The sequence below is a fragment of the Diceros bicornis genome, chromosome 23 (assembly GCF_020826845.1).
Source record: "Diceros bicornis minor isolate mBicDic1 chromosome 23, mDicBic1.mat.cur, whole genome shotgun sequence".
Lineage (NCBI taxonomy): Eukaryota > Metazoa > Chordata > Mammalia > Perissodactyla > Rhinocerotidae > Diceros > Diceros bicornis.
The window spans coordinates 24,849,015-24,873,094 of record NC_080762.1 but is presented as its reverse complement, the minus strand read 5'-3'; the positions used below and the strand labels follow the sequence as shown (position 1 = coordinate 24,873,094).

General features: G+C 44.5%; 1 protein-coding gene across 1 annotated transcript; it reads right to left on the bottom strand.

Annotated features, from left to right (window-relative positions):
* Window positions 1-961: 961 nt before the first annotated feature.
* DDO (D-aspartate oxidase) lies at window positions 962-22,621 on the bottom strand. The gene is made up of 4 exons (XM_058566849.1): window positions 22,446-22,621; window positions 18,333-18,441; window positions 14,948-15,124; window positions 962-1,667 (listed from the first exon to the last, which is right to left on the bottom strand). Exons 1-4 carry the CDS (start codon window positions 22,615-22,617, stop codon window positions 1,100-1,102), a joined length of 1,026 nt encoding a protein of 341 aa, XP_058422832.1. The 5' UTR covers window positions 22,618-22,621; the 3' UTR covers window positions 962-1,099.
* Window positions 22,622-24,080: the final 1,459 nt, after the last annotated feature.

The window sequence follows — 24,080 nt, the reverse complement described above, 5'->3', positions numbered from 1 at the left end:
CCAGGATGTCCAGATAGAACTTACTATCACTAAACATGTCGTCTCCCCAAAAAATTAAAATTAAAATTGTGTCTATTTCTCCCAAGCTTTCCTACCTCAATGAATAGCACCTCCTCTACCATTGACTCAAGCCAAAAACCCTCCTGAGTGTTCACAATGTACATGAGCAGATTAGAGGCTCTGAGTAAGCCCAAGTCAAGACACCAGGTTAGATTGATTTAATTCAGCAATTTCCAAACAAATTTTATTATGAGACACATTCTCCTTTCTCCTCAATACTTTTTAGCAACTTACAGAAAACTCTTTGGTTATATTTCATTTAGACTGATTGTTCCGTTTTAATTAGCAAATTAGCTCTTTGGCTGCACAAGCTATTCAATCCTGAAAAATGCTTGGGCGAAGTCAACCATCCAACAAGCCAGCTCTCAGTCATTTGTGGTAATGGAAAGTACGCCCCTTAGGTGATTGACCCCAGACAGCTATTGAGTTGATGCCACTTCTGTAGGCAACTTCATCCCTTTCTTCTACGATCATTACCAGCCAAAGGGAGGAAGAGATTGCCACTAGGATTAGCAGGAATCACGCTTTGTCTTCCATCAAATGTAATAAGCTTGAATTGCGTGATCACCGTGTAAATTTATTTAGAGGGATTATAGTGTTCATTTGACTACAACCTAAGAGCATCATGGGCAGCTCTGCAACTGACAGGGAGTTAGTTAAGTGTTTTCCATACATTATTTCCTCCTGTGGATTTATGAGCCAAAAAGTATTAAAATCTCTACAGCTTCCAGCATCCATATAAATTAGCATAGATCCCTGGACACCAGATCTAAAAGAAATCTTACGCTATAGCAAGTATTTTTAACAAAAATAGAGCTTTATGCTCTATGTCATTAGTACTAGACTTAAGTCTAGTACTAGATTAGATTAGTACTAGTCCTAAGTCTACTGATATATATTGCATTATTTCTAATTTTGAAAGCAAAGTCATGTTTAATTAAATTTTCATGCAATGGAAAAGTTATTTAAAGGTGTTCTGGTGCTTAAATTGTATTTTGATCAATAGTCTGCAGGGCCATTTGCTGTCATTTTGTGTCATCTACAGCTTTGACTTGGGACTGGGGGTCCTGAGGTCTTGGGCACACTCACTCACCAGCTGGGCGGCCTCCAGAGCAGTGCCCCAGTGCATGGAGAAGCCCCCGCTCCCGTGGCCGTAGTGGTGCACCACAGGCAGCCTCCGGCCCTCCCGGGCTAAGAGCTCTTTCTGCAGCCGTATGCCTGGCCTGGAGGGCCTCAAGCCCACCTTCTCCCTCATGTTGTGGGCTCCGTGGAGGGAGGGCTCAAGAGCACAGCATCGGGAAAAAATATCTCTGCTAGTTTCTGCATCTGGGGACAGATTCCAGTCTCCTTTTTGCCTAGTTCCACCCAGGGTTACATCGGATGCACCCGGGTAAATATATGTCAGCCCACTCCCATCTCGGATAAAATGTTTCAACCAGGGAGCCTGAACTTTGAGCACTTGGCCCCTCACGGGGAAAATCTTCGAGTCTCCCGCAAGCTGTCTGCTTCCAAGGCCTGAACAGTTGACCACGATGTCAAAGGATGGGTGAAGCTCCCACAGGTCTTCTATCCGCTGGGTGAGTATCAGGCCCCCACTTCTTTTGATCCTGGGGAGAACAAGAGACCTGAGGTGAGCCTTAGGTGCCTCCTGCTCAACCCCTCATGGGAAGTGACAGACAGGATCACGGAAACAAGGGGCCCCGGCAGGCCAAGTTCCAGCCATCGACCGCCCCACATCCTAGGAAACTGGGGATTCCTAAAGACGAACCTAAATAAAGACCTATTTCAAAAATTCAAAACAAAAGAAATTGTATGCCTTGTCCTTTTTATGTTTAGTAGAGTTTCCATATCATTCTGGATGCTAAATAAATACCAAGTTAATCTGGCGTTTTAAATACCCAAGCATTTCTTGTTTATGCCATTTATTTAGCACCTAAATTTACTGCCTGGGACATTTTGTCTCATATTGTTAACTCTTGCATGTTCCTTTGTATTAGTCAGGTCTCCCTAACTAGATGGTTGGGACAGGGGACACATGCTCCCTCCTTACATCTGCCACAGGGATGTTAGCATGAGAGGAACACAGAATATTCGCAGCTGATGGAATAAATGACAGTTGCAGTTGATAATGATTTTTTGGACAATGTACATCAATAACAAAAAGAAATAGTATTCTTTCTTTTTTTGAATTGGGGTAAAATACACATAACATAAAATGCACCATTTTTGACCATTTTTAGGTGTACAGTTCAATGGCATTAAGTTTAATACATTCACATTGTTCTGCAACCACCACCATTCATCTCCAGAACTTTTTTCATCTTGCAAAATTGAAACTCTGTACCCATTAAACAATAACTCCTAAACCCTATAATCTTATTCACAGGTCACTTGTAGAAGATATAATGTGAAAAAAAACTATCAGCAGCTCTGTTCAACAGATGCAGGTTGGACGCCTGGATGCAAGGTACTGCTAAGAGGGCCCTAAAATGTGTGGGGTGTAGTGCTCTTCCTCAAGAGCTGACAAAGGAGCTGGGAGATGGGAGTGTAAATACTTGGCAGAATGAAGTAAGTTCCGAATGAGTGGTGATGTAGAATCAGAAAGCATGGGTTTATGTCCCAGTTCTGCCTCACATTAACTTTAAGGTCTTAGCCAACTCAGCTCACTTCTCTGACCCTCAGTTTCCTTATCTGTGTCATGGGGGTGATACCTCACTTGCCGGACTCAGAGGATGGCTGTGAAGTTCAAATGAAATAATGGGCGTGACAGTACTTCAAAAGATATTAAGCACAATACATTCTAGGGGACTGATATTAATAAATTATAAATTTATCAAGGGCAGAGACCATGTCTTATGCTGCTATGACCCAGCTCAGTGCCCAGTACCTAAAGGGCTTGACATAAGTGTTGGCCAATACTGAAGACAATATGAAATCCTGGTTTGAGTGTATGACGGTTAATTTTATGTGTTGACTTCACTGGGCTATGGGGTGCCCAGATATTTGGTCAAACATTGTTCTGGGTGTTTCTGTGAGGGTAGTTTTGGATGAGATTAACATTTACATTGGTAGACTGAGTAAAGCAGATTGCCTACCCAAATGTGGGTGGGCCTCATCCAATCAGTTGAAGGCCTGAATAAAACAAAAAGGCTGATCCTCCTCCTTCGAACTGGGACATCAGCTTGTTCCTGCCTTCAGACTCAAACTAAAACATTGGCTTTTTCTGGGTCTCAAGCCTGCCAGCTTTCAGACCAGAACTACACCATCTGCTTTCCTGGGTCTCCAGCTCGCCAACTCACTCTGCAGATCTTAGGACTTGTCAGCCTCCATAATATCTACACATATACTTTATATATACTATATAGAGAGATGGACGTCAATATATATACATTCTATTGGTTCTGTTTCTCTGGAGAACCCTGACAAATACTGAGTGGTGCCACACTGGCACCCTCTCTCTCCAACAGCTGCAACTCAGGCCTGTTCCAGGGAGAATCTGGGAAGGGCTGACACCAGAAATGTGGGTAGAGTGCTGTTGCCCTACCTGCCCTTGAGAGAGCAGAAGTGGTCATGCCAACAGTTCTGAGTACCATCTGCCTTCAAGGCCAGATAAAGAGAGGTTTAAGGCTGAAAGGAAGCATATGACAAGGCAGAAACTTCCAGAGCATAAATAAGAGGTGTCTGTGAAAGTGGTAAACAATGGCGTGGTTTGACAGTCGATTTTAACTTAGCAAGGAGAAACTCTTTGAAGTGATTCCAACTTCCCACTCCTACTTCTTGACTGGAAAGTTCAATTGAAACTTGCATTAAGATCAGCAGCGGGCCCGCCCGTAGCTTAGCGGTTGGGCGCGCACACTCCGCTGCTGGCGGCCCGGGTTGGGATCCCGGGCGCGCACCGACGCACCGCTTCTCCGGCCATGCTGAGGCCGCGTCCCACATGCAGCAGCTGGAAGGATGTGCAGCTATGACATGCAACTATCTGCTGGGGCTTTGGGGGGGGGGGAAGATCAGTAGGAAGCTGGCTGTCTTCTGACACTGGTTCCTATTTCTAGAAAGTGCTGCAAATGGATGAGAATGGAAGACACCCATTGCTGCTCACTGCGTCTTAGATCCTGACCCCAACAGCTCAGTTTCCTATTCTGTAAAATAGCAGCATTGGCTTATATCAGTGGCTTTCCACCTTCTCCCTCATCTGGCTGAAGGGTGAGATGCTGGGGGTGGGGAAGAGGGCATGGGTGGCCTGAGCAGGTCTCCATCTTCTCAGTCTGCTTCCCACCCCAGCCCCTGCTACCCTGCCTCTGAAGTATCTCCACTGAACAAGAACAGTTGGAAACCTCTGGATTAGGTTCATTTATTATTCAACAAATATTTGCTGAGGGCCTGTACTGTGCCAAGCAGAGCTAGGCTAGAAGAACTCGAAGGCTACCTCTTGCTCTAAGATCATACGAACAGGTGGTGCGTGTACTATTAAATGCAAGCTGTTATTTCAAGCAGCAATGCTCCAAACCACAGAACTTAAGCTCTATGCACTGGCATTTGTACTCTATGCCACCTTGCTCGTTATTCTGAAAATCCATGGAAGACAGTGTGTCATTTACCTGAGACAAGGAAACCAAAGAAAAAAACCTGGCAACATCCACACTTTAGGGCCCCTGAGAACCTGTAAAGCCAATAGACTACTTTTTGGTGTAACTAAAAGCGGTTAAAAGAGAGAGAATGAGGCTGGGGCTACTGTCTTGTTTGTTTCTTTTCTAAGTAAAATAGTTCACAGAAAGTATTTCATGCAGAAAATTTTATGGTCACTAGTTTTCAACTCTCTCAGTGGAATAAACAAGTTGGGAGCTTAAATTATGTTTTTTAAATATATAACAATAGATGAATGAGTGGGTTTTTTTTTTTTTTTTTTGTGAGGAGATCAGCCCTGAGCTAACATCTGCCAATCCTCCTCTTTTTTTGCTGAGGAAGACGGCCCTGGGCTAACATCGGTGCCTATCTTCCTCCACTTTATATGGGACGCCGCCACAGCACGGCTTACCAAGCAGTGCGTCGGTGCGCGCCCGGGATCCGAACCAGCGAACCCCGGGCCGCCGCAGCGGAGCGCGCGCACTTAACCGCTTGCGCCACCGGGCCGGCCCCTGAGTGTTTTTAAAGGTAAGATGACTGTGTAAAGTTTTTTTTTTTTCCTAACACTGGCATAGAAAGAGGAGTAAATGGGAATTTTGTGGCATTATCGACATTTTGCAGTGCGTTTATAATCTTTAGGATAGTGAACATACAGAAAAGACTTTTACAAAGAGTTCAGGAAGGCTCTACCCTTGAACAGTCATATGACCTTGGTCAAGTTACTCAAGTCTAAACTTTAATCCTCCATCCATAATTTGGAAATAATAATACTGACTTCATAGGCTCATTGTGAAAATAAAATGAGATAACATTTGGAAGAAGGCTAACACAGTGCATAATACACTGCAGTTGCTCAATAAAGGTTTTTTAATAAGAAAAAATAGGGTTTAGGGATGTGTTACACTACAGTAAGACCTGGTGTCTCATATATGAGTATGCCTGCCCGCCACACCCATATATCATTTAAGTTTAATTATGTTTTAGAGCCTCTAAGAATGACATTTGGATTTTAAAAAAATGTTCTCTATTGATCGTTATTTGGACATTATTTGGTTTTGCTTTTAACAGATTGTGAATTCCATGTGTTAATACTTAAACATTATGTTCCATATTCTAACCATCACATTAGAACTCAGAATTATTTCCTAATTCAGAGAAATAAAGGAATTTACCAGCCTTGAGATTTGAGCAAATTTCTTAAACTCACTGAACTTGTTTCCTCAACTATAACCTAGGGATAAGAGTGCTGAGCTCACAGGGTTTTTATGGTGATTACATAAGAATTCAATAACTACAAATGTCCTTCTTTTCTGCTTCAAGGGCACCCTGCTAGTTGAGCTACTAATGAAAGTCCACCCCTTACCTGGAGACTTCGTAAATTATCATAGGGAATGGGCTCTTGGAAGTCAGGCTTGCTGTACTGGGTCCCTCCCAGGCCTTGTATTCCAGGGAGAAACTTACTGAACGTGCCCAGGGACCGGTCATCTTTGCGCTGTTGCAATGTGACCGCGTGGTGATGCCCCGTCATTATTGTCTATGCCCCGGGCAATGCATCAGGATGACACCAGGTGTAGGAGGGCACTGGACTTGGAAGCTGGATGTTAAACTGGGTGACCGGCACCTACAAGGTGCTTTTAGAACCATACGACGCAGTTATTCTGGAGGTTTAGGGTGACATAGTGAGGGGTATAAGAAGTTTGGTGACTTTCCTTTTGGGGCTTCCTGCAACTGAGTAAGACCTCATCCTGGATAGGGAGAATACTATCGCCCTAAACTCCTATGAGGAAATGGGGGATGGGGAGATTCAAGAAGCCGTGCCCACTAAAAGCCCCAGCCCAATGTCCTCTGCCCATCACCCTAAAACCTAAGAGTGCGTGTTTTCATCAAACCGAAAGTCAGCCCTCTGCTGGACTGCATCAGCCTGACCCATAAACAAGGGGGATGGTTGTCTTCAGGGCCCTTCCTTCAATTCACTGGGAGTTTGAGCAAGAAGGGAAATTGAGCAGACTGTGTCACTGAGAAGAACACGGGCTCCAATAAGCATTTCTTTAAACACACACACACACACACACACAACCTCCCAGGAGCACAGGGGAGTCCCCTCATCCCCTCCATTCTCCTGGAACTAGAGGCAACTCCTGCACTCCACCTCCTATCCCCTGCCACAGCCCAAGCTATGTGAGAGAGGAACCCTGGGCAGCTCTAAACGGGGAGGTGGGGGTTCTGGTGTGGAGATGCCGTACCGGGGAGGGGGACACCCGGTAAAGACAGGACCCTGGTGAGCTTGCCGCGTACAGAGGGAAGGGGCTGCTTGGACAGCAGCACTGGGCAGCAGGGGCTGCAGGAAGGAGGCAGGGGCGTTGGAGTGGGAGGGCAGGGCAGGAAGGGGGGTGCAGCCCAGCAGGAACAGAACGAGGGGTGCAGCAGAGCCAAGATATTGCCCTGGAACCCGCACGCACCTGGAATGCATTGGCTGAAACTTAGACCTTCATTATTTTTGGAACCTGATGAGTAGAAACTGGGGGAAAAGTTTTTTTTGCCATTTAAAATTTCTAAGTGCTGTCCATCTTGCCAAAGGTAGACATTTAACAGTCCTTTGTTAAGATTTTAACAGCTTATACCTTTATTCTGGGAATGTTATCCAAATAGACCTCTGAGTTATGCAAATATAAAGTAAAAACTCTCACTTAAGTGTCTAAGACGACTCTGTGGTGAGAAGGTACATGATTGTCTGTGGGAAGGCCAAGATGCTTCTCTGCAGATCAGATTGCTTTTGGAAAATCTGTGTCTCTGCCAAGGATGGTGGAGGGAGGAGGGGGTGGCACCGTGTTCTTTCCCAAGCTGGCTCCTCGGGCTGGCTGGAGCTTCCTCTGTTAGAGGGCGAGGGTCAGAGCCTGAGGGGACTGATTCTGAGAGAACTGGTGATACTCAGACCTGAGCCGGGCTGCTGTGGAGCCCGGGGGGAAGGGAGGGTGTTCAGAGCTGGGAAGAGAACATTTCTCCCAACCTTTGCATGAGCCTAGCTCCTCTCTGGCCCCAGGAAGGACCAATGACAGCAGAGACAGGATCTATAGCTTAAAGTTTGTTGGAATGAGGGAAACAGCATTGAGTTTTTGAGTCACTGCCTGAGGATAGCTTGGAGAGGAGAGAAACGGTGAAGAGATAGGAAGCCGTTGCTGCAGTTTGGAGAGAGACAGGACAGCCGGGAGAGGATGGTGGTCAGGGCCCTAGAGGGGACGGCTGGCTCTGCAAGATATTTTACATCAAGAATTTGTTAAACCTAGTCCTACTATTATGTATTATTTGCATATTATTAGACATAGTCAATTAAAATATTAATCCTTGCTTCAAGCCTGAAGAATGACACTTTACTAACAGTGATCAGAAAATTAACTATTTTCAGTCTTTTTGTCTGAAGATGAGGGGGAAAAAAATAGTGACGCTTGATGTAGCTATACCTAAAATAGCTTACCATAGTTAGAATTTTAAAAATGCATTTTATGTTTACAAAGCAACTAAATATCTATATATCTATACATATGGTCTAATTTTGACCTGACAGCATTATCTCATCTGATGATCCAATCTTCATTCATTCCTTTGCAATGCATGTTCTAATAAAGTAAACTGCATTCTATCTCCCACTTCTCAGAATATCCATGTCTGCCTTGTCCACTCCAGGAACTTGTATTAATCACTCTAAGCCCGTTCAGGCGTGGAGCAGCCTCTGGTCCCTTTGGGGAAGGAAGTAGGATGAGGCCCAGGGTTTCTATGGGCAGGGTGGTCCTGGAGGAGAGCAGCCGTGCATCCTTAGTCCATCTAGCAAGTGTGGTTTCGGGAAACAAGTTCACCTCTGCAGCTGCCTTAGGGCAGCTACTGAAGCCCCAGTGGAAGCCCCAAGACTATTGCACCCCACACAGACTCCATCTATACCCTGCTAACCTTGTTGCCATCATCAGAAAAAACGAACATCAACATTTTCCACCTTCCTGGCTGGTGCCCTCACACTTCATCTTCGCACAGCCAGGGAGAAAGGGGAGTGCTCACTTTAGACTGTGCCTGGGACCATCTTTTGCCCATTGCATCTCTGGTTTGGGGCTGGATGGCAGATGCGGGAGAGGGGAGGAAATCCATAGAGGCCTGGGAAAGGAAGGCTGTACTCTAGCGGCATGGTGTGTGCTGGGCACAGGGGATCAGGAATCTGCTGCACACAGGAAGGGACCTTTGCAAGTTGGGCATGTGTAAGGCAGGGATGATCTGTACCATTCCTAATGCACAATCCATGTTTCTGTCCAACTGTGGCTGAGGGAGCCACAGGAGTTCCTTTCTTGGCACCGCTGTGAGTCAGGCCAAGTGGGAGAACAGAAGCTGTAGGAGATGGGAGACTGAAGGCTGTCCCAGGGCCAGTAAGAGAGAGGACATATTAGATGAGTGGGGAGGAACGTACAGAGAGAAGCTCACTGTGGTCAGTGCTGTGGGCAGCGCGGGGCCTTTTAGTGGCCTCCTGGAAAGACACAATGCACCTAAGATCCGGGGTCCCCAGAACAGAAACCGGGCACCCAGCTTCCTGGGTCATAAAGGAAGGACGATCCTGGTTCCCCGGGGATGATTTATTTAGGTAGGATGCCTGGCCGAGAGACAGCTCAGATGACTTATTGCCTCTGTGATTCATTTCCTGGAAGGGGCAGTAAAATGCAGCAGAGTATGACTCCGCTGGCCGAAGATATAAAACATGATCCGCGTGGCTGTTTAAACCTCAGGGTGTTTTGTTTGTTTGTTCTGGATATACTTGGATATATGGTTTCTGTTTTTGTTTTTGTTTTGAGAGGGAGATGATCCCTCTGTTCTTTAAAAAATGCTAAAGATCTAATTCATGGTTAAAAACATTGTTTTCTTGCTTGGAAGATTATATTATATTCAGAAGGATAGAGCTTAGGTTGAAGCCATTGTTCACTCGGCCTACTGAGTGAAATGCCCGTTTTTGAGTCAGGACACTGAAGCCAGAACACTCACCTTGTGTAGAAGGGGCACAGGAGGCAACAAAACAGACCCTGGACGTGAGGAACAAGCATAGATTGTGTGGCTTCCCAGCTGGGTTGCCTCTGTGGACAAGAGTGGTGGCAGCCCAAGGGTAAGCCGCGGGGGTCCCACCCACCACTATGACGCTGCCCTGCCTCCCACCTGGCCTGAAATCCTCGCCTGAAAGGCTTGCCTCGGGCTGAGAGGAGGCCCTGGCCTACGAAGCCTCCTGCCAGAGGAAAGGGGACCCACTTCCTCCTCCACATTGGCCTTCTGGCCAGATGCCAGGCCCTGAGGGAAGGGGGTCAGCTAATCTCCACAGAGAGAAGGCCCTGCGTGCTGTCTGTGCAGGCCCTACACTGGGGGTCAGGAAGAAGCATGAGGTATCAGGGGCACAAGAGGGTGCTGAAAGGTGGGATGTGGGGCTGCTAGGACAAACGTCTCCTCCGCATGGCTTCCCTGCAGTAGACTGTGTGTACCGTCTGCCTGAGGACTCGTGTCCCAGACCCATGCCCCTGTCATGGTGGATGTGTATCTCAAACAAATGGACTGAAAAAGGCCTCCCCAGGACTCCATGGGGGACCACAGCAGTCCCTAGGACCTCTTCTCCCTGACTTTGTCACCTAAAAACAGACAGGAAGCAGCGAGCTCCAAGGCACGATCCCCAGCTGGCTGGTCATCAGGCCTGATGGCACTGCAGTCAGGAGGTGGCTCCCACTGGCACAAAGTACCACTCACCGGGTTATTTTAGGTGGAGTAAAATGCTGACAGCAGGCTTCCAACTAATGAGAGGGTATAGGGATTTTTCCCAGGCCTTCATCCCACAGTTAGAGATTAGGCCTGAAAATAAGGTTATTATGGAAATAAGGGGCCTATTTTCTAGAAGGTGATACTTCAGAAGCAGCCAGAACAAATTGTTCAGATAATACTTGTTTCCATGTGAAAACAGTTGAGGGTGGCCCCACAGCTAAAACATTCATTTTCAGCCAGAGAGGGAGAGCAGCTGGGACGGAGAGCAGCCGTGCTGGGGACTGGCCCTAACTCACTGTCCAGCCTGGGGACAGAGACCCCTACCCACCCAAGGGGGACCTTCCTACTGCCCAGGGCAGCCACAGGCAAACCGGGAGACTTATGAAGACTCCTCAGAGGAGGTGACACGTAAATGAGGGTGAAGCTGGCTTTCCTGCATTCTCCCCTTCCCGCAGCGACACCCCTTCTGCCACCTCTTCCAGTGCCCTGAGCCTCATGCTCCCTCTCGGCCCCATCAAAACTCCCCATCTCCCAAGGACCTTATCTACTATCCGTCCCTTAAAGCAAAATGAAAGAAATGCACCCTCTCTCCCAGGAAGAATTTCTGTTTAAGTCTTCTGTCTAGACTTTATATCCAATATATCAGACAAAGATTGGGAGAAACGTCACATCCCCTCCCCCTGATGACCCGTTAGCTCAAGACTATTACTAGGACTTAGAACTTACCCCGGCTAATCTGAGCTGTACCTTCCTTCCACTGGGCCACCTAGAGGACCTGGCTCTGGCCCTTGTCCAGGCATGCATGAGAAGTAGTATGTGGGGCTGAGGGATGTGCTCAGCCACAGTCCTCTCCGTTCACTTCCAGTCCGTGGGCTGGGGACTCAAGATCCCCATCTTCCCTCCCCACCTCCAGTGCCTGCAATGTCTTCCTCCAAAGGGCAGACCATGCCCCTGTGTGCATCCCTGAGCCCAATGGGTGGCCAAGGGAAAGCTGTTTTCAAGGGGATAGTATGGATGGAAGTTGGGTGTATGGGCTGGGGTCCCTCACAGCATGTGCCTAAGGCCACTTGCTGCCACATTAAGGCGCAGCACTCCCGGAAATCCAAGAATTCGAAATGTAAACTTGGCCTTCTGGCGGTGGTAAGGCACATTTGTTATGGTAAAAGGATAATTATATCTTATTTAACGGTTTGTTAGCTTGATTTAGGACTTCTAAGTATTTACACATACGCATGTGGGCTTCTGTTTGTATTCTTGCACAGGCTGGACAAGGTCGAGGAGGGTCTGATGTTGGGTGTGTTCTCTAGCTATACCCAAAATCACAACAGAGGGGACCTTCAGGGAACAGAGGGAAGGGGGAGGGAGGAAGAGTAAAGGCTATATATTCTGCACTGAATCCGTAAATTTAAATTGTGGCATTGCCTCAGGTTTCTATTACAGAAAAGATGGAGGGAAATATTCATGAAAAGAAAATATTTTTTCTCCAAATTGAAGTGTGTGGAATCTTGTGCCCATAAGTAAGAAAATGCTAAAAAAAAAAAAAAACCAAAAAGCAAAAAACAAAAAACCAGGTGCAGACATGTCAAAAAGGGGCAGCTTGGAAGGGCAACTGGCCAAACCTTAGACAATTTGAACATAAAAATAAATAATAAGAGTAATAGACTATAACCCATTGAATAAAATAGGAATCTGTGAGTCCATAGTGATATAAATAAATATAGGAAAAGGAAAAGCTCTTCTAGAAGGAGTTAGAAAATTATCACTTGGCAAACATTATAGTAATGACTCAGGCAAGAATCATCAATGGACACTAAAACTAGAAGGTGACAGTTTGATGAGGAACAGGATATTTACACAGCCCCAAGGTATATCCTGACAAAGCATTTAATAATTACAAAGGGGAAAAGTAGTAACTTTGCCTTGGAGATACCTGGCAGGCCAGGTGATCAAAGGTCACATCACCAGCTGGGGACAAACTGACACCATGTGCCTCCTAGTATGGTGCAGTAAGGATTCAATGTTCCTTCTATCCACCAAAAATGCATAAGCTCAACCTGATCATGAGGAAACCTCAGACAAACCCCAATTGAGGGACATTCTACAAAACATCTGGTCTGTACTATTCAGAGTTGTAAATGTCATAAAAGACAATGACTAGACACTAAAGAGACATGACAACTAAATGCAACGTGCGATCATGGACTGGATCATGGACCAGATAGACATAGATATCTATCTATATATATCTGTATAGATATATATACAAAGGACTTCATTGGGACAATTGGAAAAATACAAATAAGGTCCACAGAATAGAGTATCAATATAAATATCTGGATTTTTTTTATCATAGTACTGTGTTTATGTAAAAGAATACCCTTGTTCCTAGAAAATACAAGTAGCAATGTTTAGGAATAAATAGGGGCATAAATGGTGCATCATGTATACAACTTACTCTTAAGTGCTTCTGGAAAAAAAATGTATGAAGAAGAGAGGGAGACAAAATGACAAAGAAAATGTTAGGAATTTGCATGAAGGGTTTACAAGAGTTCATCCATTTCCCTTACCTCTCTTGTCCATTACCATCCCTGATCCATTCTCTGGCCATCCCCACACAGAAAAGCTCTTGGCCATCCCTTGACAGTCTCTGTGATGGGAACAAACACTCTGTAGCATTCTCCCTCACCCACCTCTTCCTGATCTGCCAGAGACCACAGGACTCCAGCCAGGTTTTCTACAGACCTTCCTGAACAACTGAGACAAAAGTCCAAGATGAGGAAGCCATACAACAGACTTGGGGATAATAAAGAAACTTCAGCCCAAGAGAACTAAAAATGCCAAAAATGATAAAACTCTCTAATGACACCTCATTTTTTATACCCAACATTTTGTACATGTTCTTCTATTTCATTTTTTTATCATAATCAAAAAAGTTATGCACCATATTGACAGTAAACTTCTGCCACTTTTGGCGTGCCTAATGATTTCCCTTTATGTGAATTTAATTAAGATAAAATATATGATACCTCAACTTCAAATCACTAGCATTAGCACTTCCAATTTTCTATTTCCAGTCATTTTTATGATATAAGGACAAAAATGAATACTCCATACCATTGCCACCCAGAAAATATGGCGATGCTGCTGAAACGTGAGTGTTGGCTCATGAGCAACTCCATCATACGATGGCTCAAAATGTTCATCAGCTGATGTATGCAGGTTCAAACTGAGCATACAAACAGTGGTTTATGGGCCAGTGAACAAGGCACAGAAGTGTGGGTTTTATGAAACTGGAACTTACAAAAGTAAAATGTCCCATATAAATTGCTAAGAGGTAAAAGTGAGAAGAGCACTTACAAAGCTACAAACACATATCATGATGCTCCTGACATGAGCCTAGTAGACTTAGGCTCCCTCCTCTGTGCTCCCAATCCACCCTCAAAACCTGTACTAAACCCTCCCATATGTGTTACTGTAATTGTTAATTAACATATATAAACACACGCAGACGTATATACACACATACACACCATCACTCCCAATAGACTATGGATTCCTTAAGAAAAGTGATCATAGTTGATCCTTTCTTGACCATTTTCTAGCACAGTGCCGAGTTTATATATGTGTTCAACAAAGAATTGTGGAATTAATGAATTATATGAATGAATTATCCTATAGCCTACATCGGGGACCAGATCATTGTTGCCACTGCTTACCTCAAGTCACTTTTTCAACATTTATATAATAATGTTCATTGTTCCTATTCATCTACCAAATATACAGATTTGGGGATTGGAAGTGTCAAGGTTTCACAACCCTCAATACGCATGCAATTTCCAGACTAAACTGAAGAGAGATTTATTGATGTGTCTCAAATAAAAATGCTCTCAATGTGTTTCCTAACTAACTGGAAACAGGAAGTCATGAAAACCAAACCAAAATGCAATGTCAAGATATTTGGGGCTGAACTTGGTGAGGAAGCAAATACCTAATTTAAATAAGCCCTCAGTTTTAGAGCTCTTATTTATAACAAAGAAAATAATGAAGCTATTTTCTTTATCACTAACGAGAAAAAAAATTCAAAAACAATTTATAATAAGCCTAAAATTCTCTCATCCAAAGAACTAGAGTAATTATAATTTTATAGCTGGAAGTGTACTCTCCAAAATTCTTCATTTTACAGATAAGGAAACTAAGATACTGTTTCAATAAGTGGGTTTTATTGGGGGGAAGGGGGCCAAATCGTGCATCAAGGTGCACACTAGAAGTAGAAGATGGACGTGTTACTAGCAGCGTGGCGTGACTCACTCCTTGTGACACAAACGCTGTCTTCAGACTGTTTTACAAAGCCCTAGACATTTGTGAGCAACAAGGCACACTGGAAAAGAGCTCTGAGGGACCACAAAGAATTGTCAGTATGTATTTTATGAATAGCTATGCAGTTATTTATGGCTATGACAGATAAAGAAAGCAGCAAAGAGCCCTTTCAACTGACCTTTTCTCCAACCACGGCAGGTAGGCAGGGCCTTCACATTTCAGGGTCGTAAAAGCTTGACCAAACACATGTTGGGGGAATTTCTTCAACTCAGCCTTGGTCATCTTTCGAAATCCCAGAACCACGTCAGCCCAGAACGGCACTTCTTCAGCAGGGATGCTCCGAAATATCTGCCAACTCAAACATATTAAGTGGAAAATTTTCTTGAAATTTTGTGAAATAACACATTTCTAGGAACCCCATGTGACATTCTCTAAATCATTTAAAACACATTCCTATACACATAAAGGGAAAAAGATCTATTCTTCCATTCTCTTGGGTTAAGATAACTCAGTAGCTAAATTTAAAATCTTCATGATTGGGGGGAATAAGACATTTCAAGAGTAGTGTGTCTTTTAAAGATTGAATTTAATTCTCTTTTTCTAAGGGGCTCTTGCTCAGATTTTCTTTGTTTACTTATGACTGCATTTCTGAGGAAAAGTTTTCCTGTTTTGCATAATGCTTTACATAAATTATAAGTAAACCATCAAAAGTTTAAAGGTTGGTCTCAATTCTGACCAAAATATCTAAATTGGAATGAGCAATGGTGGGTGTGCAGAAGGCAGGGGTGCAAATTATGAGTTAAGTTGTAGGTCATCACCTTTAGCTCTTACTGGGAGAAGCAAGCGTTGTCAGGAGGAGCCTGTTGTCACTAAGTCACCAGCACGGTTGGAAGCGGATGAGGCTGGAATGATCTTGGTTGTTAACAAGAAGCCTGTAACAGTGCTACCAATAGCTGCTAGGCGTGTTTGGATTTATAAGTATTGGGTTGTTTTCATCAATAGGCATAAATGTTCTAAATCATGGCTGCTCTAAAATAGCGAGGAAAATCCTTTGAGTGCTCTACATGGTTGCTAATGATGTGGTCATTAATGTACCAGAATTTATATCTCTAAGTAATCCATTCAAAGCGGTCCCTGTGGAAGGTATAAATGTTGTTTGCTGCAGGGCTCTACACTGGGCCCTCTTGCCGTCTCATTCTGCACAGTCTCCTTGAACTAGATTGCTGTCTTCCGTATCTTCACCATCATCTATAGGCCGAACACTCAGAACATCTCCAGCCCTCTTCTCTCTCCTGAGCTCCAAAACCAGATCCAGACTCATGTTGCCTACTCCGCATTGGGTAAGTCTACCTCCATGTCTCATACATTAACCCCACACACACTCTTCCCCTACCCCTTTCCCCAGTCTTATCCAACTCAGAAAATGGCACCCCATCCACCCACATGCTAACACCCAAAACTCAGAGTCATCCTTAACTCTGTCCTCTCTCATCCCCTACATGCCATCAACTCTCAAGACCCGTCAAATCTCCTCTTAAGCATTTCTCAAATCCATCTACTCTCTATCCTCACTGTCAACACCTAATTTATCCCACCATTATCTCTCTTTCCACAAATCTGTGCTCCAAACTATAGACAGAATATTTTTGAAATGCAAATATGATCAGTTACTTCGCTGTGTAAAATCCTTCAATGACTTCCCATTACCCTGGAATTGTTCAGTCCCTCCAACACAGCACAGTCAGTTTAGACTCAGGTCTATACATGCGCTCTTCCCTCTACCTGGAATGCTGCCTCCTCTGTCCCCAACCCTGTCTCTGCCCCCTCACCTCTACAACCCCACCAGACTAACCCACACTCATCTGGATGGTCTCTACTGAAACATTACTTTTTTCTTGGTGGCTTCTCACAACTTCCCAGAGCAAGTTTATTCTCCAGATACATGCTTCCATAGAACTCTGTACTCTTCCCTTGGTAATTTGTGTCTCATTTGTAACTCACTATATTCAGGACATTCCCTACAGACCATAAGCTACACTAGGGCAGGACTATGTCTGTCTTTCTTAAAAATTCCCTCAACACGTGTTTATTGAGCATCTACCATATGCCAAGCAGTATGTACTGCATTGCTCCTTTCTATACCCCTGATACCTAGGAGAGTACTGGTACTGATAAATGCTGAATAAATTGTTTGAAGGAATGAATAGATGAATAAGGCTATATACTTATGCCAAAGACGCACAGGACATTTGTGCCCTTATCTTTGCTTGACTGATTCAAGTCCTTTTTGGAAGCAAGTCGGATAACAATCATTCATGTGAGGGAAATAAATCTCTTTTAGAATAGCTTAAAGTACATTCTTTTTAATATCCTCAATGGTGGCAAAGTCTTACTGCTGAAAGGACATTTGAATTTTGGACACGGATGTTTCCAAAAATTACTTAGAGCCAAAGTTTGTGAATTACACTGGGTCGTGTTGGTTTGGGACAAAAAGTTTGGCCATAAATCAATGAGAACAATTTTTCTATATGGCTTATCAACTAGCTCTGGAGACAGTTATAGTATCAATCCATCTGCAGAAAGTAGAGAAGTAAAAGTTGCTACTTTGGGTACGGACCGTGGGAAATTAGTGACGTCAACATCATTTGGTGTTTGTGATGGTGAGGGCGGGAAAGAAGAGGAAAAGGGTAGAAATCTGCCGGATGCAGGTGTGTTCACTAGCAGGAAATGTCAGCAGACAACCTGATTTCAAAAAAGGAGGGAGGAGAGTTTCTTTAAAACAGTACAAAAAAAACACAGTGGTTTTGAGAACTTAGTAAAAGGCAAACATCCCTCTGCTCTTCAGAAGGCTGTAGGACCTGACTGTATTATCACACAGGATAATATAGACCACAGTTGTGTTATGCCATAAATTAAAAGTGATAGAATGGTTAGCGATCTCTGTTTAAGAAGATATAGAAAGATATTGTCATATTTTAGGTGCTAGTTGTGCTAGAAATGTTAAATAGGATTTATTTTTTAGACTCATTCATTTAATTATACATGTCTCCTGAAATCCGATATTAAAAATCCAATAGAAGTTTGCTAACCATTTCAGAAATATTTTTTCCTAAATGACACTTCAAAAGGCAACTTTAGTGACCTGCAAATTTACTTTTTGGAACATCTCATGATCCAGGGACACCAAATAAATAAGATGTCCCTATCCTGGATCTCTGCACCCATTCCAATATCACACTTGTTTGCTTTCCGTCAGCCACATCATTCCCACATAACCCAAGCTATATGTTTTTCTAGCCATATTTGCAAATCACTGCATAATCCCTGAGGAAACTCAAAATAGTATTTGTGATGGGAAACTGTAAAGGTTATCGTTAAAAAGTCTAATATTATAACTTGTTTTTCTCAAGTTCTTTCGTGTAAAGCCTAAAATGTTCTAAATCCTCCCACATCTAATTCCGCACTTTGCTCACAGCAGATACTCAATAATATTTTTATGCTGAAATCTAAAGTCTGTTATGATCATTGTCAATTCTAAAATAACGTCAGATTTCCTCTCTTACCCGGACACCAGATAAACACCAGCATCTCCAGCTTGTGCAGAATTGGCGATTGCAAATAGGTGGTCAAATGTCTCTCTAAACCACTGCTTCTGCTTGGGAATGGGTGTGTCTGTAATCATGCAGAGAAGCAAAGCAGAACAGAAGGGAAAATGAGGATAATGACTATGCTTCAGACAAGTTCCTTCCTAGAAACTGGGAAAAAATTAAGAGGCAGGGAGGGACATTTAGATAAAGTACCACATTGTGTTGGAGGATCTGTCAGCGACCAGAGTTTTGAATGTTGACATGCTGTTGGTTTATGTTCCTATAATGATAAAACAACGGAGGGGAAATCAACCACGCAGGGCAAAATCTGACATGTGAGCCAGCTGGAAGGTGATCTTTGGCACTAGGTGTATTCCAGAGGTCTTTGAAGGGCCCATAACCAATCTGAGCAGAAGTTAGTTCATAGCTGAGGCATCCAGCTGGCCATACAGTTGAGAGGATAGGAGAAAGGACCCAGGGCCTCTGTCCTGGGGGCTGAAAACATGGTGGGTGACAAGGGGAAATCTGTGGGGCCCAGGTCAACAAAGATAGAGAACAACCTACACATCAGTGGGAAGCCCAGGTTGCTCACTCTTCTGATACAAGGAAACAAGGCCTGCATTGCAGAGCTCAGCTCCTCGAGAAGAGCTCCCTGCAGCCGCATCCACGGCTGCCATCCATCCCCCTCCACTCCATGAAATCATGGACCAGCTTAGATAGCATTCCCAGGGTTACCAGGGGAGTACAGGAACCACACCAGGTACCACCTCTCTGTCAGAGTCCCATGGACCAGTGCTCTCTATCCCTCAGGCATCCCTGCCAAAGCACAAGAGACTGGATTTGGACACAGCTTCTGGAAGGGTGCCAGGCCTGTCAGTGAGGCAATGAGGGTCAGAGTTCAAGACTAAAAATAATAGTGTCCAGTGTAGGCACAGAGAGCAAGCATAACCCAGAGGCACAGACAAATCCAGCTGTGAGGGAAGTATTTAGACATCTGATCTCTAAGGAAGGGTCATGAGGGGGAGTCCAGGGTCAGGCCAGGGACTGGAGAACAGTAATCCTGAGGGACTGCGATGGGGAGAGCCACAGAGGAGACGAAGGATCTGAGGCAGAGAGGATGCTGCGTCAGCTCTGCTTGGAGAGTTGTCCTTGGGGTTCATAGTAGAGATGAAAAGGCCCGCGGAGACAACCTGCTCCCCAGACAAAGCCCCCAGGTCAATGAGGGCATTTCAGTAGCAGGGTTTTAAAGCAATTCACTTATTAAAGAAGCAATAAATATTTTTTTTAGTAGTGGGTCTGTGCTGTCATCTTTAAACATGTGCCCGTGTAAACCCAACACTGTATTCCAAAATTGCAGACTGGGGCCACTGGTTTAGAAATAAGGAGAAAATAAACAATAAGCTGCAAAGAGAACGAAATCAGACCTCAGATGGATTTTACCCCAACAACCTAGGCCAGTGTGTGGGGCTGTATTGAAATGCATCCCCCATTCCCATCTCAAACCTTAAAAACAAAATAGTGGCTGCAACTCATACGCTGCAGAAGTCATCCTGAAAAAATGCACAATTCCAATTCAGCAGTGGGTAGAGGAAGCCTGGTGACCTAATTCACGTTCAAGTGCTGGTAAAAGAAAACTGTAGCCAGAGTAGCAGTAAAAACAAAAGCAAATGCTGATACAGCACCTACTGTGTCCCAGGCACTGTTCTAAATGCTTTACATGTAGTAACTCATTTAATCCTCACAACAACCCTATAGAACAAGTATGGTCCCCAAATGGTATTGACATTTATGATCACAGAAGGTATTTACCACTGGGGCTGGTCTGAAAGAAGCCCAAAGAGAAGACCAGAGTCCTTATCTAGAAGCATCAGAGAGAAAGACCCTGATCCAAGAACCCCAACCACCTGCCCCAAGGGTGAGCTGGAGCCTCAATGGCCTGGATAAACTCTCAGATGAGCGTCCTTCCTTAAAGATGATTCCATGACTATCAGACAGCCTTCTGATAACCTCACCTGGGCCTGGTGCAAGCAAGGGGGCTCCTGGAAAATGGACACAAGAACTCTGGTCACAAGAAAGGCTCCCAGTGTGAGCTAGCATTCTGCAAACACACCAGGCTCCTGTGCTTGTTCCTCGCGAGGCAGCTCCCGGGAGGCACTCCAGCATCACGGTTGCTGATAAAGCCAAGTTCCTGGACCTGCAACACCAAGGCCACTGCCCTCCCCATCCTGGCAAAAGATGGGTTTATTCTCTGTTGGGTGAAACACGGGGTCTCTGGACTAGGAAACACCAAGCACAGGCAAAGGCAGGGATACCATACTGGAAATAGGAGGGTTAGGAAACACATGCAAACCGGATGCTAATATCCAGCCCTCTTCTCCCCCCACCTTCTAGAATACTGCCAGCCAGGCCCTCTCCCTCCCCAGCCTCTCCTCTGCGGAACGTGACCTGCCCAAGAAGAAAGACTTAAACATAATTACACCAGAGGTCCCCCAACTAAACAGCCCTGTCATGTCACTCCAAGGAGGCTCAAGGCAAAAAGCCCTACACAAGTGCTCAGACATTCCCATCCTCTGTTTAGGGTCCTGCTCTTCAAAGTCAGCAGACAGGTAAAGATGACCACATGGCCAAGGAAAACTTGCAACGTGAAAAATGAGAACATGAAACAAAAACATCAAACAACTTGGAGACAACAGAAACTATGCAGGGACAGGAAACTTTTAAAGCTATTATGAGTATCTTCAGAAAGACGAGAAAAGATATTGCAACCATAGGACACAAATAGGATGTTCTAGTAAAGGAAAATCCAGAGAACAAAAAAGAGCTTTGGAATATTGAAAATGCTATAGTAGAAGGGAGCCGAAATAGCTCAGTTGGGAGAGCATTAGACTGAAAAATGCTATAGTAGAAATAAAAAATTCAATAGCAAGGTAAAAAATAAAATTGAGAAAATCTCCCAGAAAGTAAAATAAAAAGAGAAAGAGATAGAAATAGGAGGGGTGGAGGTGGGGGCAGGGAAGCTAAGAGAGTTGGAGGACCAGTCCAGGAGGCTCAGCATAACAATTCCAGAAAGAGGGACAGAGGCATCAGGAAGCACAAGTCAACAGCTGAGTAAGTCAAAGACAGCTTCTTGAACTGAAGAACGTGAGTTTCCGGATTAAACGGATAGGGCAATTTTGATAGTCTAGATTGCTGTTTTTTGTAATAAATCTTGTAACCATTTGATTATTCAAACTATGTGCATGTACAACTTTGATTTAAAGAATAAAGACTAATGGGGAAAAAAGAGACTGGAAATGAGGATGTGGAGACAATGAGTATAAACGTCATTCCCTGCAAAGTGATTTTGGTTTCTGTTTCACGCTCTTTCCCTCCTCCTCCTGTTTCATGTGAAGAATACAGAATGGAAAGGATGCGTGGACATGTTTTAAAAAAATCAATACATCTTTAGGGCTGAATACATACTGACTGATTTTTTTTATACTGGCTTAGAAGTTAGGATCATTTTGGTTCCATTATAAGTAATTTCTGACTTGATGGTCATTACCTGTATCAGTGGAAAGACTTAGAGTTACCAATTGTAGTCATTAGTGCTGTTCACTGAATACTTCTGGCTGTCCACCTTCTGAGAGCCTTATAGAACTGCACTTCCTGGCCTCCTTCTGAGGGGTGGGAGCACATGACTAACACTAACACAGAAGTGATGACAGTAGCTTCCTGGTTAGAGCCTTTAATTGCTAAGGCGAGACCCCTCAGAGCTGCCTTCCTCCAGTCATGGGTACCCACGACATTCAAGATGGTGACTGCCCTATCACCTTAGGTCACTGGGTGACGAGCAGATCCCTTGCTGATGCTCAGTCAACACGTAGTGTGAGCACATAATAAACCTTTGCTTTTTAAGCTACTAAGATTTGAAGGTTGTTTTTGTCCTGCAGCATAACTGAGCCTTTCTCACAGATGAACCAATAAGATGTTAAAATCCTACATTACACTTACATGTACGTCCAGCTGTCCATGTCAACAGAATTCCACCAACGTCATTCTATCTAACATCTATCCTATCTGACAGAGGAGCTAAAATCCTTCTCTCACCTGGGTAAGCATGAGGAATGAGTATTCCAGCTGCCACATCACTCGTGGTATCAGGAGTAAACTTGTCTGAAATGACGGTAATGGAGCATCGTGGGACCAGTTTGGAAATGCACACAGCGGTAGAGAGCCCCATCAGGCCTGCCCCCACAACTGCAATCCGTACTGTATCCATGGGCCTGTGAGGAGGGAAAGTGTGGGTGTAAACTTTGTTTTAAGGATTATTCCATCCAGTACAAAGTTTGGCCCTGAGGATTCTTTCCTTACGTCCACAGCCTCTCAAAATAAGACCTTTCCTGTCAGCATTTCTCATGGGCTGATATGAGAGCTTTAACTCTCTTTCCATTAAATGTTAGGGTATGGGCAAGAAGGACTCAACAGAGTTTTAGACATTAGCCCAAAACCGGCCTAAAGTTGCCTTTAGAACACACAACAGGTAAGTAGGTTTGCATTTAGGGGGAGAATTCTGTTCATTCCACCCCTTTCCAAACCACTTTCCCTGTGGGCACAACCTAGGGAAGGTTAATGAAGAAAGCGAGGTGACAAGAGCAGCAGAGTTGCAGTCTGGGCTCCTAGAAGCTTCCTGAGGAGCAGCCACTGAGAGGATACTACCCACGGGCAATTTAGAACTCAGCTCTTACTGTCTACAAACTTGTTTTTAATTATAACAACGTGACAGAAAGTTTGAACAACTGAACTCCACGTCTCCTCTTCTGCTCCTCACTCTAACTGGAAACCAACTCTCCCCCCACCCCTTCCCTGACTGGTCACTGTCTTCCTCACCCCCATCCCTCCCACCCTCAGAGATAAGAACTTGGATTCCTTTGTGGATTCGGTCAGGTGCTGATTCTGTAACCTAGGGAGTGACCCACCGTCTCCTAGCCTCAACTCCTTACTTGGTAAACCAGGCCAGATGATTCTTCGTTAGCTCCTTTGCGTGGTAAATAAGAGAGACCCACTGAGATTATCTCATAAAGGGGGCTTCTTTCCAGAATTTGTATGGAAAAGCAGGAGGCAGACACCCAGGAGCCTGGGCTGGGCATCCTGAGACTGGCACCTAGTGTGGGCACTAGACAGTTGATGGAGGCTCAACACCCTCCCACCTCCTTGCGGCTAATCAGCAGAGTTCACTGAGGCCTGCTGCACTGTCAGCTTCCCTGCCCACCCTTGCTTCCCTGCTTGTCTTTCCACTCTGTTCCCGCTCTCTGTCTAACTCTCTCTGCAGGTCTCAGGTTTAAACTCCAGAGACAGAAAATGCAATTAGTCCAGTTGGGTCATTGCCATCCCTACTGGACAAAGTTCTAGCACCAGGCCAATTTACTGGGCTAAGCCAGCCTATAAATCTACCCTTGGCACAGTTGCCCTTCCCCGTCCAATCAGCAATAGCCAGGGCATTGGGTCTTGTGGCATAAATCATGGCCACTTGCAGGTAAAGATTCACCTTTCCTCAGGAGGGGGTGGGGCAGTTCCCTCTGCTGTGAGCAGGACAAAGGTGGTGGCAATGCTATCTTCCAGCTCGGAAGGTCTCTTGCACTATGATACTTTAACTAAAGTCCTCCCTTGAGGCTTAATCTGTATAATTTCTATTTCACAAGCAGTATATGCATTTCCCTGGCCATTAGTTAACCTGATTGCTCT

Bases quoted from the DNA above. Each gene is read 5' to 3' on its own strand.
- DDO (XM_058566849.1), bottom strand. From the start codon at position 22,617: ATGGATACAGTACGGATTGCAGTTGTGGGGGCAGGCCTGATGGGGCTC. The intron at 15,125-18,332 runs GTAAGAGAGGAA...AATATGTTTGAG, and splicing joins GGTGTTTATCTGGTGTCCGG to TTGGCAGATATTTCGGAGCA. The intron at 1,668-14,947 runs GTCAGTTGAAAG...TGTTCTCCCCAG, and splicing joins CTGCCGTGGTTGGAGAAAAG to GATCAAAAGAAGTGGGGGCC.